This window comes from Syngnathoides biaculeatus, chromosome 10 (assembly GCF_019802595.1).
Source record: "Syngnathoides biaculeatus isolate LvHL_M chromosome 10, ASM1980259v1, whole genome shotgun sequence".
Classification (NCBI taxonomy): domain Eukaryota; kingdom Metazoa; phylum Chordata; class Actinopteri; order Syngnathiformes; family Syngnathidae; genus Syngnathoides; species Syngnathoides biaculeatus.
Window position 1 is genome coordinate 14,155,001 of NC_084649.1, and position 19,656 is coordinate 14,174,656.

The following is a 19,656-nucleotide window of genomic DNA, read 5'->3' on the forward strand; positions in this document are numbered from 1 at the left end:
TTTTACACTGCTCAAATTGCGCAAGGCAGGAAGCCAGATACAGGAACTGCAAAGATGTAGATAATTTCTCAAAAGACTTAAAATTGTACATACTGTAGGACATCACCACACCAGTGCAAGACATACAGACACATACTGTAAAGCATAATAAGCATAGGCATGGAACATTAAAATGTATCTAAACTAAGGTATCAGTCCATTGTTTTCCTATAACACTTGCACTCAACTGTGTTGTGGGTGAACTGACTTTGGACGAAATGAAGGGTACAATGAGAAAAAATGAGGGGGGCTGGTCACCAGCCAATTTCAGGATAAATTTAGAAAAGGAGCAATTCGCTATATAGAGGAACATCGACTTCAGCATTAAATACGCATGTCGAGAAAGCAAGAAATTGGGCTGTTAATTTGCTTCCGCTTGTCTTGGACAACTGGATCTACACATGTATCTGATGAGTAAGTCATCGAGATTTACAAGGAAAAGTTTAAAAGCGTAGAAAAGTCTGCATGCATACAAATACTTCATTTCAATCATTAACTATGATTGGAAAAAAAGACGGCGGGATGACAGCTCATGAACGCGGAAGCGTGTTTGACGACACGTCAACCTTTGGCGGAATCCATCAATCCTTTCAGCTAGTGAAAATGGTGACGTCACGTGCACGAGCTCTATAGGACTATTGCCATGGGGCCTTTTCGGATTCTTGTTTTTCCTTAGGAAGTTTCCTATTTGAGAAGAATGGCTCGGATGTACATGGAGGCTTGGGCGTTCCACTTCTAGAAATGATTAAGTACGGGTGCCTTGACACACCTTTAGACCACCTTTAGTATAAAGAAACAGACCAGAAACAACATAGGCAACAGTTTTCATACTAAACAAAAATGCTTGAAAGTTGCATGCTAGATGCTTTAAAATCATTATTTAAAAACATTTTAATTGAAACAAGTACAGAAGAAGAAGAATACAGACTGATGGAACAGTAACAATGTGAAGGTAAAAAAAAAAAGTCTTAAGTCAGAGTAACAATAGTATCTATACAGGAAAAAAAGCTGTAAACTAAATGTGAGGGATAAAACATGGAGCAAAAAAGAAACAAGTAAAGAAAGCGACCTGAAGACTAAGTTATATATAGTATTGGCCGTGCGATGACGTCTGTAAGGAAAAGTGGATTGAATTCATTTGAAACATGGCTGTCCTTATCCTGTGTTCAAAACAAAGCACATTTTCATCTCTCTTGGACCAGATGACGTATTTCAACCAAGGTTAAGGAAAGTGGGAATAGAAGTTAAGGAGATTTGACTTTCCAAGGTCTTGAATAGAATCTTAGTTTTTTAGACATAACTGTTTTTGGAATGTGGGAGGAAATCAGAGTATCTGGGTTAAAAAACACAAGAACGTGCAAACTCCACACAAATCTGTGGAGTTCACATTCAGACCCTAAACTTCAGAACTGTGAGACAGATGTGCTACCCACTAGCTCATCTGGCTACCTTAAAGCATCAGTGAGAAAGTGGTGTAATTAATATCAGGTCCCAGAAGCACCAGACAAAAAAAAAAAAAAAAGCTTTACATTGTCAATGTAAATTGGATTGAAGTGTCTTTCAAGTCCTGAAAAGTCTTAAATCAAACTTCTTTTAAGCCTGCTTATACCCTGAATAGGTCACTGCAGGAGGCCGGGAATTTGACTCCAGGCCAATGCACTCTATATTTTCCTTATTTAAAAAAAAAAAAAAAAAATCTCCTGCTGTAATGTTGACACTGTATTGTTGTTGCATTGAGATTTAAGCATGTTTTGTTCACTCCTAGATCTTGCTGGGCCAGAAATACTCTTTCTCTGTGGACTGGTGGTCGTTTGGCGTGTTGCTGTACGAAATGCTCGTCGGTCAGTCGCCGTTTCACGGAGACGATGAAGACGAACTGTTTGAGTCCATTCGCATGGACACCCCCCACTATCCTCGCTGGATAAACAAGGAGGCCAAGGAGCTGCTGGAGCGGGTCTGTACTACAACTACTACTACTACTACTACTATAGTGCCTCCCAGTCTGGCCTCTCCTCTTGAGGAAAAAGATTAATTGTTGATTGGTAATCTAATCATTGACATAGTTTTCTCTTTCTCATTTGTCTCCCTCCAGTTGTTTGAAAGAGATCCCACACGTAGGCTAGGGGTCATGGGGAATATCCGATTACACTCTTTCTTTAAGTCTATTGACTGGCAAGCCTTGGAAAACAGGGAGGTGGAGCCGCCCTTCAAGCCCAAAGTGGTATGGCCCACATGCCCACACACAAACACACATTTTGAGGAACCATGTTCACTCTGTGAAGTTTTTTTTTTTTTTCATGACCGGAGATGTATTTCTTCAATGGAGATATTTCCTATTGATTTCAGAGAGCACCGAATGATTGCAGCAACTTTGATCGGGAGTTCCTGAGCGAGAAGCCTCGCCTGTCCCACAGTGACAAGAACTTCATAGACTCCATGGACCAGTCGCCATTTGCTGGCTTTTCTTTCATGAACCCCAAGATGGAACTCCTCTTAGAAAAATAATTCTTCATTGAACAGTGAGACTAATTTTGATGTACCGGTCACTTATTATACAGTGAAGAAATTAAGTATTTGAACACCCTGCTATATTGCAAGTTCTCCCACTTAGAAATCATGGAGGGGTCGGAAATTTTCATCGTAGGTGCATGTCCACTGTGACAGAGATAATCTAAAAAGAAAAATCCAGAAATCACAATGTATGATTTTTTTTTTTTTTTTTTACGATTTGTTTGTGTGACACAGCTGCAAATAAGTATTTGAACACCTGATAAAACCAATGTTAATATTTGGTACAGTAGCCTTTGTTTGCAATTACAGAGGTCAAACGTTTCCTGTAGTTGTTCACCAAGTTTGCACACACTGCAGGGGGGATTTTGGCCTACTCCTCCACACAGATCTTCTCTAGATCAGACAGGTTTCTGGGCTGTCGCTGAGAAACACGGAGTTTCAGCTCCTGCCAAAGATTTTTCTATTGCGTTTAGGTCTGAAGACTAGCTAGGCCATGCCAGAACCTTGATTTGCTTCTTACGGAGCCACTCCTTGGTTTTCCTGGCTGTGTGCTTCGGGTCATTGTCATGTTGAAAGACTCAGCAACGACGTATCTTCAATGCTCCGACTGAGGGAAAGAGGTTGTTCCCCAAAATCTCACAATACATGTCCGCGGTCATCCTCTCCTTAATACAGTGCAGTCGTCCTGTCCCATGTGCAGAAAAACACCCCCAAAGCATGATGCTACCACCCCAGTGCTTCACAGTAGGGATGGTGTTTTTGGGGTGGAACTCATCATTCGTTTTCCTCCAAACACGGTTAGTGGAATTATGACCAAAAAACTTTCTCCATTGACTCCTCTGTATCATCCAAATGGTCACTGGCAAACTTAAGACGGGCCTTGACATGTGCTTATTTAAGCAGGGGAACCTTCTGCGCCATGCATGATTTCAAACCATGACGTCTTAGTGTATTACCAACAGTCACCTTGGAAACGGTGGTCCCAGCTCTTTTCAGGTCATTGACCAAGTCCTGTCCTGTAGTCCTGGTCTGATTTCTCACCTTTCTAAGGACCATTGAGACCCCATGAGGTGATATTTTGCATGGGGCTCCACTCCAATTGAGATTGACTGTCATGTTTAGCTTCTTCCATTTTCTAATGATTGCTCCAACAGTGGACCTTTTTTCACCAGGCTGCGTGGCAATTTCTCCGTAGCCCTTTCCAGCCGTGTGGAGTTGTACAATTTTGTCTCTGGTGTCTTTGGACAGCTCTTTGGTCTTGGCCATGTTACAAGTTTGAGTCTTACTGTTTGTATGGGTTGGACAGGTGTCTTTATGCAGCGAACGACCTCACACAGGTGCATCTGATTCAGGATAGTACGTGGAGTGGTGGTGGACAGGTGTTCAAATACTTATTTGCAGCTGTATCACACACACAAAAAAAAAAAATCATTAAAAAAATGCATTGTGATTTCTGGATTTTTCTTTTTAGATTATCTCTCTCACAGTGGACATGCACCTACGATGAAAATTTCAGACCCCTCTGTGATTTCCAAGTGGGAGAACTTGCAATATAGCAGGGTGTTCAAATACTTATTTTCTTCAGTGTATCGCATGGTTAACCCTGCCAAGTCGCTGGTCCACCAGCAGTATTTGCTTGACCTTATTTTAAGCACAGATTACTCTCCTGGGGTACAAGTCGATGTTTTTTGATCATTTGGAGGTACTTTAGAAAATAAGACCATTGTGTTTGTGTACATGTGTCTAGCTATTGTGTAGCCTATGAGAAATAATGATAATAGGTGGTCGGGTGAAAACTCGTACATTCCATTAAGTCACAACGGCCATCTTGTGTGTGTGTTTAGTAATTAGTTCAAACCAGCGCATGATTACAGTAAATAGATCTTTAGCCAACCTCTGTGTATTTAGCTTGAACTGTACATTTTAATTATTGTTGTTACTTCGTTTGTCACGAACATGTACTGTAAGTGACCCACCAATTTTCCATAGCTGAGGTGAGGAGCCTTTAGGCATTTGGGTTATATTCAAGAGCATTTGAGATAGCATTTTCACGGCATATTCTAAAAACAAATAAAACCTCAGCGGAACTGTTGTAAAAAATAGAATTGAACCAATGATGCTTAAAATGTATATTAAACATTTGTTTCCTCTTCACCTGGTACTTTGTATTCACATTAGCACAAAGTTAATGAATGTTACTCAACTTACGTGAATGAATGGAAGTAGATGAAATTTTGTATATAAACAGCGTATGTTTGTGTCACATACTGTATATTGGTACGTTGTGGATTTTTTTTTTTTTTTAACTGTCTCCAACTTTTACATCTAATTAAAACAAACCCTCCAAACTACACCTCTGTTTCTGTGTTTTTCACATTTTGTGATGTTTTATTACATATTATGATGACCATACATCGGAAACTGATACTTGTTAGTGTCTTTTTAAATAAACTGTTACGCCCCAAACGGGCTCCGTCATCACAATGTGTACGGAAGTGGAATCGCCGCTGAATTCTCGTATCGTGTGCTCAAACTGGTTCTCTGTCCTCACGCGGTGGAAGGAAATGAAGTCTGAATTTAATGTAGAAAAGTGAAGTGATACAAGGACTTGCAAGCGGGACAAGAGAACGTTCCACAATGAGCTCGCAGGACGTATTGAAGAACGCGTCCACGCTCGCTTCATACAATGTGCTGCTACAGGTAAGCAAATGCTAACGTGAGTTCATTTAGTTGTGAAATTCTTCCTCCTAATGCTGAAATTCCCTGCTAGGTAATGTTCCGTGTGCTGACCTTCTTATTGAACGCCTTCACCCTCCGCTTTGTGTCCAAAGAGCTGATTGGGGTGGTGAATGTCAGGTAAGCCAAGAGTTTCCCAAACCTTATCGGGCCGTTCAGGCACGTATGTTACACTTTAATTTAGTCAGAAAATCACTTAAGGGTAAATGTGGGCCTGTTTAGTCAAACTCAAAACTGATAGACTTGTAGAATTGTCGAAAGACAACGGAGATGTCCGACAGCTCTGCCATCTAGCGGACGAGGATTTTAATTGTTCTCTCTATCACAAAACGTCACTGACATATAGAGTAAACAGAATGATGGATTCTGTCTTAAAGTTCTAATTTTCCCCACCAGTTGAGTGGACTTGCATTATTCCCATGGGACACTTGTTTAATTGTACTATTAATACATGATACTCTCTTCATATTTGCAGGCTTACACTGCTCTACTCCACTTTAGTCTTTTTGTCACGAGAGGCCTTTAGAAAAGCGTGCTTGAGTGGCTCTGATGGGGGGAAGCACAACTGGAGGCAGGTTATCAATCTGCTATGGCTGACGTAAGCACCGACCACCATTTTGTTCTCTGGATAACATTTGCCTGTCTCTCTAAAGTAGCCTTCTCCTCTCAGTTTGCCTCTAGGTGCACTATCGGGAGCCATGTTGGCCGCTGTGTGGCTTTGGCTCCTCGAGGCCCCGGACCCCCAATCGGTCCCTTTCTACGGCCCCGCCGTGGTGCTCTTCGCCCTGGCGGGGGTGCAGGAGCTCTTGGCCGAGCCCCTGTGGGTGCTGGCCCAGGCTCACATGTTTGTGAGGCTAAAGGTGGTTGCTGAGAGCTTGGCCATGCTGGCTAAGTGCAGTATGACGGTGGTGCTGGTGGTGTCTGCCCGTGAGTGGGGCCTTTACATCTTCTCTGCTGCTCACGTAAGAATCTGCTTCAAATGCTGTTTGCTACTTTATCAAAAGATAACTGATTTCAATCTCATGGTTTATTTTAGCTGGTGTACACAGGAGTCCTGGTGCTGTGCTATGTAATTTACTTTCTTCGTTTCCTGCCGTCCAAAGAAGCGATCGAGAGCAATTTTCCTCTGCGGAACATCGGAGAGCTGATTCCTCACAGAGTTAATGGAGAGGTAATGTGACTCTTTATTGTTCTTCGTTTGTTAACAAGTTAAACTGTTGAGTATAAATACCAGAACCGGGCTTGATAGTAAATATAATAAAAGTGTTCCTGAGTAGTGAGCCCATCAACTTGGTTGACCCTTAGCCTGTAATGCTGCAGCAAGCGAAGCCGCAATGCGTCTGGCATATACAATATTACAAAGCATGCCATTCTTAAGTCTGTCTGAGCCATGTCAGTTCATCCTACCATTTCAGATCAAATCTGCTGCATCTCAGGGAAAAATCTGAAAAGATTAGGAAAAAATAATGTCATAATAATAACAATATAGATAAGGATGAGAATTTTACCAGAAATGAGACAAATGGACCTTTCCGACTGGCGAACTTCTGCTCCGCCCTCCTTAGTTACAGTTGCCATGCCCCACAATCTTCCAAAATGGCGACTGAACATAAAAGGTTTGAACTGGATTCTCTATCGCGTACTCCAGATAATATTGGGTTATGTTTTTTGCCAAATGAGTCAGACTTGTTCAAGAGAGTTCTACAGAGAGGTCTCAACTATTTCACGCAAGGATATGTACACAGAATTAAGATTTTGGACGGAGCAGGACGCAATGTCAAAGTTACAGCGAAACGTTGGTGATCGATGCAAAAAATGTTTGATGCCTCACAAACTTCATATTGAAATCCAACAGGATAAAATAGTGGAATCGTACTCTGCAAGGAAAGCAGGGTGAGTACTTTTTACTTGGAAAGATCCCGAGTCATATCATTGTAGTCTTTAGAAGTGAGTGGGTGTATTCATTTGACTTGGCTCGTCATGGAACGCAGTGCTCTGTTTTAAAACTCTGATGTGATGCACATAGACATTTCTCTTGCATCTTTTCATCGTGCATTTGCGTATATCACTAACCCGACTCTTCGGCATAAAACATTCCACACTTCATTCAGCAGGTCAGGGATACACTAACAAAGTGAAAGTTGTTCTCCTGCAATGTATAAAGCACTGATAATAATGAAATCAAACTCAGAGAAGGTACTTCTCCCTCACTTACCTTCGAACATACAGCCTTGTGTTTGTTGATATTGTCCACATTTAGTTGTACGTGCGGTCTTGCGCGAGCCTTAATCCATCGTAGACACTTCGTCAACTGTGTTTTAGGCTTTGGAAAATGAATCAACTTGGCCCCTCGTAACCGAGCACAATATTTTTCATCACAGTTGCACGTTCCCCAAGCGCATCTGAGGACCATTTTGTTCGTAACATTAACTTTTCCAAGCGCACGCGACGACAACCAGCATTGATTGTGGGACATGACGACAAGAGGGGCGGGTCAAGCCAGGGGTGAAGACAATGCGGCTATCTGATTGGCTATTATTGCACGAGTGATTGACAGGTCGGAAAGGTCCATAGTATATGCTGACAAAACACTACCGGGCGCCTGTTTCTAGCCTCTGTTGGACTGGACCATGGCCCGGCTCACGTGGAGCTTCTTCAAGCAGTCGTTCCTCAAGCAGATCCTGACTGAGGGCGAGCGCTACGTCATGACTTTCCTGAACGTCCTCAGCTTCGGCGACCAGGGCATTTATGACATCGTCAACAACCTGGGGTCAATGGTGGCCCGCTTCATCTTCTTGCCAATTGAGGAGAGCTTCTACGTCTTCTTCGCCAAAGTGCTGGAGCGAGGCCGCCATGTCAAAAACCAGAAACAGGTGTGCACGGGCATGCTTTATTGTGAATAAATATTGGTGAGTTTCATTCATTCATCCTGTGACCGTCATCTTCAGGAAGATGTTGGTGTCGCGGCAGATGTGCTACAATGCCTCCTCAAACTGGTGCTGGTGATTGGACTCATTATTGCAGTCTTTGGGTACGCCTACTCGCGACTGGCTCTGGATATTTACGGGGGTTCTCTGCTGAGCAGTGGGGCAGGTAACAGTGATAATGACTATCTTAGATGTATGTAGCGCTTTTCAAGTGGCCAAATCCAACACAGATAAAACCCATTTTGTATTAATATTATTATCATATAATATAGTATTTATTCATTTGGTACCCCAAAGATAAGCGGACAATAGACTAGCTGTGTCAATTCACTCTTTTTTTCTATTTTGTTGAAGGTCCATCGTTGCTTCAATGCTACAGCTGCTATGTCCTCCTGCTGGCTGTAAACGGCGTGACCGAATGTTTTGTGTTTGCTGCAATGAGCCAGGAGGAGGTTGACAAGTAGGCACAAATGAACATTCACTAAATGACTTTTAACACAACGAGATACAATGGACCACCGCATACTCGGGTTACGCCACTCACTGATTCCCCTCGGTGCATTTTTTTTTTCCCCAAAAATTATTTCAATTTTTTTTCCATTATTTATTCATCTGTTTTTCCTTTGTTTTTGTTTTTTTAATTTTATTTGGAGGAATCAACACCATAAATTTTACTAGCATCTTAGCAATCCTATTTCGATTATTTATGGGTTTAAATGTAGTTTTTATTATCTATTTATCTATGTGCCCTATGATTGGCTGGCAACTGGTTTAGGGTGTGCCCCACCTCCTGCCTGATGGTAGCTGGGATAGGCTCCAGCATTCCCGCGACCCTTGCGAGGATGAGTGGCTTAGAAAGTGGATGGATACAAGGGATGTCAATTATCCATGGATTTCCAGTATTCATGGTCAGACCCCCTCCCAGGGGTCCCACTGTGAACATTCAGTGGTGCCTTGAGAGCCGAGGGGCCTGGCTTGAAAGTTTTGTTTATTTTTAATAGAGAAAGATGGTGAGAAAAACATGTTTTGAGTTACAAGTGTGGTCATAGCATTAATTAAACTTTTAACTCAAGGTAGCATTGTCAACGAGAAACTGTTCTGGATTGCCTTACCTGGTTAAAAGAAAAAGAAATTATTACTTCCTTCTATTTTTCATTTGTAGGTACAACTTGGTGATGCTGGCTCTGTCCGCGTCGTTCCTCTTCCTGTCCTACACGCTGACAAGGTGGGCGGGCGGCGTGGGCTTCATCCTGGCCAACTGCCTCAACATGGCCCTCCGCATCACGCACAGCGTCCTGTACATTCGCCACTACTTCCTGCCCAGTCCGTGGAAACCCCTGCGGGGCCTGCTGCCCACGCCGTTGCTGTGCCTGGCGCTCGCTGTCAGCGCGGCGGTCACGCTTGTCAGTGAGGTATCTTCACATACTGCCCTTCTAATATTGACATTACTAGTATTGCATGTCCCTTTTTTTTTGTACTTGGCAGAGCGTTTTCTGCTGCGACGGTGGCTGGCTCCTCAGGTTGGTCCACGTCAGCGTGGGAGCGGTTTGTCTTCTTTTTGTTCTCGGAGCCGTTCTGCTCACGGAAACGCAACTTGTTGTGTTTGTGAGGACTCAGCTTTTGCCCCACTACAGGAAAAAACGCGCATAACTTGAAGGACAGCAACAAGTGAATTTGTTATTATTTTCTTTAATGAGCCTCAGATGCAAGAGCAGGTGCACCTTAAGAATTTAGAATATTATTGAGAACTTTATTTAAAAAATAAGTCCTGTGGAATTTCTGCATTCAAAATAATTTTGAATGTTTCTGTTATAGCATTCTAATTTCTGGAAGGTGATTTTTGGATTTCCCCTAACTAAGATAGTCCTAATTCGTATCAGAAAAAAATCCATCCATCCATTTTCTGAGCCACTTATCCTCACAAGGGTCGCAGGAGTGAATCTGTCATATATATATGAAATATCCTTTTTAAATTCACCTACTTCAACAAATCATGTTTTCCACAGTATTCAAATGTATTAAAATGCACCTGTATGTGAATGTTTATGTATATGATAATGTTACTGGATAATTTGATTTGTACACATGAAGACATTTCTCCTCTTTTGACACATCATTAGGTACACCTTCCCGATCTAAATTTAAACAAAGTAACTGGGTTAACCCATTCGTGGGCAGCGTCCCATTTTTGGGACATCATGATTTTCACGTATTACATCCTTCACTATATCAAAATATTTTAGTGTTTTAATCAAAAGCCATAATTTGGTATCAGGAGAACTCATCAGTCAAAGTTAGTATGGAGTTATTTCCCTTCCCTTCCTTACTCAACATGGCTGCCTCAACTTATCATATAACTTAACCATAAACAAAAAAGAAGTGTTATTTCTTTGATTGTGGCCTGTTTTATTTTATCTCAATAAGGCAAAAAATTCCCACCCTGCCCATGAATGGGTTCAGGGCACGTTAAATACACTATGCTCAGATTTTATTCATACTGCCTTTGACCATACACTGGGAAGTGTTTGTAACAAAGTATCTAACTACTCCAAACAAGGCCATGTCATAAGCTTACCAACATTTTTTGTAAGCTTGTGCAGATGTACCGATTTTGTGCGCGTGTGTGTGTGTGTATGTCTGCATGTGTGTGTGAGATGGGGGGAGGGGCCGAGACCGCTGTTCCAAGTCTGTTTTTACTGAAGTTACTTGAAGCAGTTTCTTTAAATCATTCAACATCCAGTATTACATCCATCTGTGTAACTTTGTATCATAGGTTGTATCCAGTTCATCGCAATAGTCAACCACTAAAAGTCTTTTGAAATCTTGCCGACTTATTACAGTAGTTGTAACTGCTAATTAGTCCGTTGGTTTTAAGATGGCCTATATGACAGTAAATCTGACTCCATTTTCTCGATGGACTGGTAAATAAAAGGAAATGAGACCAAGAGAAACTTTCAAAACTTTTTTTCCTACCTTTAGAGTGAACTATAACCTCTAAAATGAAATTTTATTGTCTATTTTTGAGCAAGGAAGTAGAGGTGAATCATGAACATGAAAATAATCTTTTGTGCACACCCTAATATAGCTGGCATGTGGGGTTGATTGAAATTGAAACTCCTCATAATTCCCTGCATGTACATTCTCTTTTTCTTTTTTATCAGACTAGTCTGCTCCAGTGTTTTTCTTTTTTGACTATTTAACAGGCGAAGAAGCAGTGAGTGTTGTGTCTTTTTGCAGAACCACAACCACTAAGATCCAGTTGTTGTTCCTCTGAACTCACCACAACTAAGTGAATCATCTACCAGGGCTATAAAATGATGTAATTATGGAGAATGAACAGGAAGGGTAGGAAGCAACATTGCTTTTGTTTTTTTTCCTCCACTTCCACCCCCCCCCCCTCCATGTTCAATGAGACTTTAATTCCAACACAGAGTTGATCTCATTTTGGCGAGTTCTACTTTGAAACTGGGATTCATTTATACACAAACTGTAGGAGGAGCCTTTTCAACTCATGACATCATTTGTTATTGTTGAGAAACCGATTTATTGTCCACTTGCGACTCAGACTATATACAATATAGACGCGCTGCAGGGAGACGAAAACGGCTGACATCGAAGACATGTCTCAAGTAAGAGCACTATTTATTGACCATGTTTTGTCCATATGTTGCTCACTGTTGTTTATTTTGCCAGGCACAAGAAGACAACGTGCAGCGTCCTGCGGTGAGCCAGGAAGAGCTGGCTGAGACAAAGGGTAGACTTGGGGGCTGCGGACCGGCGAAGAGCAAGACTTTTGAAGTTATGGAGGAGTGCGGTGAGTCCACAAAGACACACACGTGAGCGGGAAATGCAGTGTTTTTGCACTGGACAAATTAGTTTCAAGTGACGGTGGCAGTAAGTTGGTGTATGATGCAGAAGGTTTCCACTCCATGTAGGGCGGGCAACTGGGAAGGAATGCTGTAATGATGAGAGACTGACCGTTTTCCCAGTGGAACAAAGTGTGTTTGCTTATCTTTTTATTTACGGGAACCATTAAAATGCTTGCTACATTTTACAAGAATATATATACATATATAGAGACACAATATTTTTTTTTTCGATGTAACGTGGTATTTGTTGTAAATGTACTTTTGGAATTTTCAATCATTTTCATTCTCATGTTTTTGGAACTTGTTTACACAACAGATCAACCGATCGATTCTTAACTAGATTTTTTTTCATGTTTCATTCACATGAGTTTTTAATGGAACTCAGAAATGAACATTTAGAGGATTATTGTCATGAAGAATTCATGTATCAACTAAGGAAAAACTGGATTAACTTTTGACAATTCATTTCCTTTTCATGAGGTTGTCAAATGCAGTACACGTGGTTTATTGCCCTATCAATTTTTGCTGTGCACATTGCGAGTAAGATCTGATTATCCTGATTGGTGTTTTCTCGATTGTCCACAGAGAAAATGGGTAAAACCGCTCCATCAGTGTTCAGCGGTCTGAGGTCAGGAGGCGAGACGGCTCTCAACACACGTCCAGCTCGTTCTGCCAGGAAGTAGACCGAGACGACCTTGTCACTTGTGGGTGTTTGTTGGGCATGTTTTTCCACTTTTTCATACACTGACTGTGAATTAACCCCTTTCAACAAAAATCTTTATCAAGGTAAAATCTTTAATACAGCTCATTAAATTTGTTTACATTGTTTACTTTTTTGTCTGTCACTGATCTTTCATGTATTTACCCCTTGATGATACCACATGGTTTCCACCACTAATTCCACACTACTTTCAATTAGTTAACTAGAGCCCACAAACTCCGATGTGCCAAAAGAGTTAATATTGAAAATATGGCTTTTCCATTAACTTGATTATAATCTCAACTTTGAAAATGTTTGTTTGTCCGGATATTGCAAATAGAAATATAAACACTTTCAAAATACTGACAGCAAAGTTGTCATTATTCCTGCCTATGACAATTGCCGGACTAGTTCTCAGAGGGATGGCAAGAAAATTATACAAAGAAAAAAAAAAGGCATAAAAAAACAAGTTACTGGAAAAAAAACAACCTGCCAGGTCTCTTTAATTGTAAAGTTTTATGTCAGACAGAATCAATAAGAGCCCATTGAACTATGCCATAACTAGAGAAAATATCAGTCATGATGGAAATAAACAAAAAACAGAAAGCAAGATGCAACATTAAGAACTCTCAGTCATCCTGCCGGCCGTAACAGTTTTCATTTCATAAATTTGTGATGCTGGTCCTGGAGGATTTTGGCAGAGGACTTGGCGTCGTAAAAGAGCTCGTTGATCTCCTCCACTTGCTCCCGCTCGACCGTCTCTTTGCCCTGAACGCGACCGAGCAGGCTGGCTGGCGTCAGCAGCTGTACGGCGTACCTAGCCACAAACAAATAATTAATTATGATAATAATAATAATAACTTTTGGACACAGCAACTGACTGAGTAAAGTGTGGCTCGTGAGCATTTTCACTACTACAAGTCCTGTAACATTTGTTTCGTTGCCCCCTAAAATTTGTTTACTTAAAAAAAAATTCATTTTTAATAATTTTTCTCAAATGATTGTGTAATTGAACTATTGTGAATAACAAAACAACAAAATGTTATATATACACTTAACTATTTGTATTTATTGTGCTGTTCAAATAGATTATACATAAATTTAACCCAAAAAAAAGACACTTTTGGATCCAACCTCTGACCTGACAAACTTTTGTAGAAAGTCTTCCCAGAAGTTACAGCAAAAAAAAAAAAAAAAAAAAAAGTATAATTGTACTAATTTGGTACCTGAGGGTGGTCTTGGCACCAATATCTGCCAGATGTGCAAGTGCTTCCTCGCTGATACTGAGCCCCTCGGTCTGAGCGCGGATCTTGATGATCTGGGGGCGGGGAATGTAATAAGAGAATCAATATCCATCCATCCATCACCTACCGATATTAGTGGAAAAAAAAAAAGACTGACCTGCTTCATCTCCTGCGGCGTGTACAGCATTGTGCGGATGATCATCACTCTGTCCAGTAGATCCAGTGGAATCCCATGCGGTGAGCTGATGTCCTCGGTTCCCCTGAATAGCAAACGAAAGATGAGGTTGCAAGAAAAAAAAGGGAAAACGATAACGGAATGTATAAATGGCTCAACTCGTCATTGCTGGTATTCCACCGGCAAAAGCGGGGACTACTGTAGTATCTGACCAGTCAGGGTTCGGGATTGCCGCGGTGGCCAATAATTTCACTGTGTTCAGTCCCCTCTTGAACAAAATATGTCTGAAATCCCGCATGCTAAGATTGTAAATATAAGAGACCCCCATTCACCTCTTCTGTTTATTGTTGGGATTGATGCGTTCAATATGGTGTGATTTTCGTAGTATCTGCAGTTCTTCAGTGAACCCCTGTGAATTGGCTGTACGCTACTAACAAATTCATATTTCTTTACTGTGGACTCTATCCTCGGCTATTCACTAAAACTCACCGAGATACAATTTTATGTTTTCCTATAACACCCTAAGACGTTCACAGAAAATGGATGTTGCCAACCAATCCAAACACGGTTTCTGTCAGGATGACCGACCTGATGAGACAGTTCCCCCTGTTGGAGGCGAACACAACGATGGGGGCGATGGTGCTCTCCAGCGCTCGATGGAGGTACGTGAAGCACTCGATGTCCAGCATGTGGACCTCATCGACAAACAGCACACCAGGCACCAGCTCGGCGACGCCCTGGTCGATGTAGCGGTTCACCACCTTGTTGATCTCTGCTCGGAGCTTATCTGTGGGGGGGGGGGGGGGGGGGCAGCTGAGCAACACGAGCGAAAATGTAGAAGCGGCACTGTTGCCAACCTGTGATTTCCGTCTTTTTGGGCTTCATCAGCTGTCCCATCATGGAGAGAATGTCCTGGCCACCCTGTGACAATCAGCAAGAACATTCGAGGATTGCACAATCAATCTTTCCACGTTATACCATTTTTAATAGCTTTCATCCTCATTAAGGTCACAGCCGAGTAACGATTTGCTTCTCCAAGTGAACTCCGCACAGGAGGGCAGGAGCCAAGATTCAAACCTAGGACCTCTCAACTCTGAGGCAAATGTTCTAACCACTCTTTTCACTGTAGTGACCCAAATGAAGACTATTCAAATCGTAAATTACAGAATTTTTCTTTTAACCTGTGGTCTCGCATTTGCCACGTCGAGGTCATGTAGCGTGACATCTTGGACAATCTCCTTCTTTTTGTGCACGTCTCCTTTTGGCAGCGGCACGTACTCCTCGGCCTCCAGGTCGAACTCTGTGGCGAAGGTGTCGCACCGACCTTGTCTCTGCAAAGACGAGTAGCAGAAGGATTCCTGTGCATTAAAAAAAAAAGATGAATTCTATGGGAGAGCAGGTGGCCCAGATGATTGGCAGGGAGACGAAGCGCTTTGCAAGAGGCCTGTCAACAAGTGTCATGTGTGTGGCGCACACACAGCCCCTTATTTGGTCACAAGCCCACCTGTACCGATTAAAGGAACTGTCACCGTGACCTGTCAACAGAATCCGCAAGGCTCGCCGGGGGAAAGGAGGCATTTGGTGAGATGGAGAGATAGTAGGAAGAAAAAGAAGCTTCAGTGTACACTCGGAAAGGAAGTATAGACTGTCACGCTGAGTGCAGAGAGATGAAAGGCCAGACGAATAAGACGATTGTATTTTAGGACTCGAGAAAGAACAAGTAGGCGCGTGCGGTAATACCTTAACAGCTCCGCTGTTGGCTTCAATGTAGATGACGTCTCCCACCTCCACGCGCTCCTTCTGCAGACTCTCGTAAATACTAGGATCCAACTTTGGAATACAAAGAATAATACCGTGGATTAAATTCAATGAAAAGTTTGGAACCCACCTCCGAGGAGTTTGCATGTGCTCCCCGTGCCTGTGTGGGTTTTCTCCGGGCACTCCGGTTTCCTCCCACATCCCAAAAAACATGCAACATCAATTGAACACTCTAAATTGCCCGTAGGTGTGATTGTGAGTGCGGCTGTTGTCTGTCTTTATGTGCCCTGCGATTGGTTGGCAACCAGCTCAGGGTGTATTCTGCCTCCTGCCCGAAGATAGCTAGGATAGACTCCAGCACTCCCTACACCCTTGTGAGGATAAGCAGCTCAGAAAATGGATGGATGGAAAACAGATAAATTAGTGTGAGGAATATTACTCTTCATAGTATTAATGTTAAGGGGGACCGGATTAGAGAAGCCATCATTTGCCCACCCCTGAGCTACACTGTCTGGACACAAGTATTGGGACACCAAGACAATATAGCATTAATAATGCCGCTAGCTTACAATGCCCGTCGGAAATGTTCTTCCACACCAAACTGGGACAAAAATACCCTTCCAACAACCAGTTTGCATGGAATTGCCCAAAATGTCTTAGTTTGGAGGTGGTGCCCAGATCCAGCCCACTGCATCATTTTATGTGGACCGCGTAAGACATGGTGTCAAACTCAAGGCCCGCGGGCCAGATCCGGCCCACCACATGATTTTATGTGACCCGCAAAGCCAAATCTACAGTATCAATTTCCATAATTCTTGTAAAAATCAGGAACAAAATTTCAAATTGTTGTGGTTCACACATGGAAAAGTTGAAATATTACAAGGACTTTTGTGTTACTAAACATGAATAGTTGAAAAAAAAAAAAAAAAACATTGCCCTTGATTTCTGATCCCAAAACTAGTTCACAAATTGATGTAAATATGATTCAATATTTTTGTTTCACAGTCGTAAAGGCCCTCCGAGGGAAACCAGAACTACAGTGTGGCTTGTTAGGAAAAATGAGTTTGACACCCCTGGCGTAAGCAAATCATGTGGGTCGACTTCATGTTGCATCCGAAAATAATACTGCAAATTGCCTTCACTTGCAATAATGAGAAATTGCAAGCATTTGTTACCAGTCCCTACTTTTGAAATGTTTTTAATATTAGCTGCGAAAATATGTTTTAAAAGGCTTCTCATTTCAAAACTATATCCATCAATTTGTATTTGAGGAGATAATTCGTTTATATAGGTTCACAGCCACACCGCTTATGATGTACCACTTATGATCTAGTTAGTGTTAAAGTCCTCTTTGCTTCATGTTAATGTATGCTAAAATTAAAGATATAAAATGAAATACTGAAGTAAATTAACTTCTATGCACTTACTCATTCAGTGAGCACAAAATGAGTTCCATTAATATGGCCAGCTCAAATAAAAGTTACATGACATTAAATTACTAAAAAAAAAGTACTTATTAAAATTTGTCCAACTTGAGATCTTAAATACTGAAAGTAATAAAATGGTGAGTTTTATTCTGTGTTAAAAAAATGTCTCTGTCTAAGATGACAACAGGACCCAGTCTGACCTTGAGCTGCTTGGTTCCCTTGCCCGTCCTCAGACCAATGATGACGTGGCTGATGGTCTTTCCGTAGCCCCCCATCGGGTTCTCCGTCTCACAGGGGGTCAGCTCAGTCACCTCGCCCTCGTACACCTCCTTTGTCTCTTTGATGCGCAGCCCTGAAAGGCGAGTTGACGCGACAATCACAAACGTAGACCGCAATGGAGTGAATCGGGTCTTTGTATTTCCATGCACACCGCGCTGTAGCATCCCCTCAGATATTAATCTGTGCACGTGCCCTTGAAAATTCCTGAGTGAGCTCTGTTTCGCATTAATGTCGCATGAAGAGGTACACGCAGGTGGCTGACAAGAAGCGCTTTAGATCAGAGGGCGCGAGGCACGGACTGTGCGTCTAGGCCCTGTAATTGGGGTGGTGGTGACAAGCCCGGACGAATCTCCACCTCTGATTGGAGATCAGATTCTAAAAGAGGCGCAGCGGTGGTCTCCATCAGCAAAAGTTCTTTCCTTCGATACGACAGGTGTCATCAGCAGGGTAAACTTTCCACCCCATTTCCTCATTGCAACATGATGATCAGAGGTCAATAAAATACGGAAAGTACTGTGCAAAACAGTTTTGTCGCTATTGTTTTAACAGATCACATCCACGTAACTCGGCAAAGTGTTATTACCACTTAGTTACAGTGGAACCGCCAAAGTAAACCCATCAATTCTGTGATGCTAGTTGATTCCAAATCTGTTCATTGGCAGGAAACGGCCCGGTTCATGTCCGACGATAAGAAAGTAAGTTTCTTTCGGCTTGTTTCATTAGGGGTCGCCACAGCGTGTCATCTCAGATGAACGCTCATATTTGTTTGGCACAGTTTTTATGCCGGAGGCCCTTCCTGACGCAACCCCTCTTGGGGAGGAGAGGCCCCAGCGAGATACAAACTCATGACCCCCGGTTCACCAAACCAATGCTCTAACAACTGAGCTACGGGGGCTCTACAATCCATGTCCAACTATGATCCTGCAGTCACCTTACACGTGTTATATGTTAACAATAGATAATATGTAATAAATCAAGAGCTACTCCCACCGATGGCCCTCCTGAAGTTTTCCATCAGCACTTCTGTCTTTTTAATTTCCGACGAGTAAACTTCACTGCCAACCATGGGGCAGAAAGGCACCTTGTTGCCCAGCTCCTGCGCGATGGCTAAGGCGAGGGCCGTCTGCGAGGAGAAACATCCACAAAGTGTAAGTGAGGAATAACAACCATGTAAAAGGCTGACATCACTACTTAATAGCATCTTAAAATATTATATCATTACCTTTCCAGTACCAGGTGGGCCGGCCAGTAAAACTGCCCTTCCTGCCATCTTCTTGGAGCGGATGAGCTCCACAATGATGCCACACGCCTGGAAATGAACCATTTTAAAAACAAATCATATAGCTTCATTCATCGATAACCCGAATGCTCTTCCATTAAATGGCAGAACACGCACAATTAGTCGGTGTATCTCCTTCTTCCCTTTCATTAAGCTTTGCGATCAGTAAACAGGCAAAGATTTAACACCAAGTAATTTATTCAATGTATAAACACCTTTTGTGCCATTTTTGCTTGGTAATGTGCGTGAGGTTCTTCTCGTGGGAAATGTGAGCCGTGCCTCAATAATGGAACACTGTATTGCACTTCACGGATATTCTGTCAAAATGAATGCGAGCTAGCAGGGTTACCGCATAATAAAAGAAAGAATCCCATGTGGTCAACATTACCTCCCTGGCGGCTTCCTGGCCGACCAACCCGCACGCTGACTGCTTAGCGTTCCCGGCCTCGTCCAAGCCCAGTCCTTTGACGTGACTGTGCGAGGCGATCCGTTGAGTTTTCGTGGTGCTTTTCACCTCCTCGATCTTCATGGTGGACTTTAGCAAATGTGCCGCGAAACGGGAACTCGCTTTAAAGGCGAAGAAACAGCCACTCGGGCGCCGATTAGCTTGCTTGCGCGCCGCCGCCGAAACTCAAAACACAGGAAGAATGGTTTCCATGTGGGGTTACTATGGAAATTTGGCGGAAGTGTTACCTTGAAGCCCCGCCTCATT

General features: G+C 42.4%; 4 protein-coding genes across 5 annotated transcripts in view; 3 read left to right on the forward strand and 1 right to left on the reverse strand.

The window, feature by feature from the left end:
- Positions 1-4,903, forward strand: part of prkcda (protein kinase C, delta a) — a 25,939-nt gene extending 21,036 nt beyond the window's left edge. The window contains 3 exon segments of the mRNA XM_061832714.1: positions 1,805-1,993; positions 2,132-2,260; positions 2,386-4,903. Of these exon segments, the coding sequence (XP_061688698.1) occupies positions 1,805-1,993; positions 2,132-2,260; positions 2,386-2,544 (477 nt within the window). The 3' untranslated portion in view covers positions 2,545-4,903.
- A 127-nt stretch (positions 4,904-5,030) lies between these two features.
- Positions 5,031-11,283, forward strand: rft1 (RFT1 homolog). 2 transcript variants are annotated; one of them, XM_061831969.1, is made up of 10 exons: positions 5,031-5,250; positions 5,321-5,406; positions 5,762-5,884; positions 5,957-6,248; positions 6,323-6,457; positions 7,899-8,159; positions 8,235-8,379; positions 8,568-8,673; positions 9,376-9,620; positions 9,699-11,283. In XM_061831969.1, the coding sequence occupies exons 1-10, from the start codon at positions 5,188-5,190 to the stop codon at positions 9,866-9,868; spliced, it is 1,626 nt and encodes a 541-aa protein (XP_061687953.1). In that variant the 5' UTR covers positions 5,031-5,187; the 3' UTR covers positions 9,869-11,283. The 2 variants fall into 2 exon arrangements, with proteins under 2 accessions (XP_061687953.1, XP_061687952.1); XM_061831968.1 differs by having other exon boundaries at positions 9,376-9,625; positions 9,699-11,211.
- Positions 11,284-11,648: 365 nt separating this feature from the next.
- On the forward strand, positions 11,649-12,912 carry mustn1a (musculoskeletal, embryonic nuclear protein 1a). The gene is made up of 3 exons (XM_061831971.1): positions 11,649-11,842; positions 11,907-12,027; positions 12,668-12,912. The coding sequence occupies exons 1-3, from the start codon at positions 11,834-11,836 to the stop codon at positions 12,763-12,765; spliced, it is 228 nt and encodes a 75-aa protein (XP_061687955.1). The 5' UTR covers positions 11,649-11,833; the 3' UTR covers positions 12,766-12,912.
- Positions 12,913-13,267: 355 nt separating this feature from the next.
- ruvbl1 (RuvB-like AAA ATPase 1) lies at positions 13,268-19,613 on the reverse strand. The gene is made up of 11 exons (XM_061831970.1): positions 19,333-19,613; positions 18,888-18,974; positions 18,656-18,788; positions 17,587-17,738; positions 15,942-16,031; positions 15,383-15,532; positions 15,059-15,122; positions 14,790-14,988; positions 14,184-14,286; positions 14,009-14,100; positions 13,268-13,599 (listed from the first exon to the last, which is right to left on the reverse strand). Exons 1-11 carry the CDS (start codon positions 19,471-19,473, stop codon positions 13,440-13,442), a joined length of 1,371 nt encoding a protein of 456 aa, XP_061687954.1. The 5' UTR covers positions 19,474-19,613; the 3' UTR covers positions 13,268-13,439.
- Between the last annotated feature and the right edge of the window lie 43 nt (positions 19,614-19,656).

Excerpts from the sequence above, each read along its gene's own strand:
- rft1 (XM_061831969.1), top strand. The coding sequence starts at position 5,188 with ATGAGCTCGCAGGACGTATTGAAGAACGCGTCCACGCTCGCTTCATAC. Across the intron at positions 6,458-7,898 it reads CTCACAGAGTTAATGGAGAG|CCTCTGTTGGACTGGACCAT; the intron begins GTAATGTGACTC and ends GCCTGTTTCTAG. Across the intron at positions 8,160-8,234 it reads ATGTCAAAAACCAGAAACAG|GAAGATGTTGGTGTCGCGGC; the intron begins GTGTGCACGGGC and ends CGTCATCTTCAG.
- mustn1a (XM_061831971.1), top strand. Across the intron at positions 12,028-12,667 it reads TGAAGTTATGGAGGAGTGCG|AGAAAATGGGTAAAACCGCT; the intron begins GTGAGTCCACAA and ends GATTGTCCACAG.
- ruvbl1 (XM_061831970.1), bottom strand. The coding sequence starts at position 19,473 with ATGAAGATCGAGGAGGTGAAAAGCACCACGAAAACTCAACGGATCGCC. Across the intron at positions 18,975-19,332 it reads GCCAGGAAGCCGCCAGGGAG|GCGTGTGGCATCATTGTGGA; the intron begins GTAATGTTGACC and ends GTTCATTTCCAG. Across the intron at positions 14,101-14,183 it reads CGCCGCAGGAGATGAAGCAG|ATCATCAAGATCCGCGCTCA; the intron begins GTCAGTCTTTTT and ends CCCCGCCCCCAG.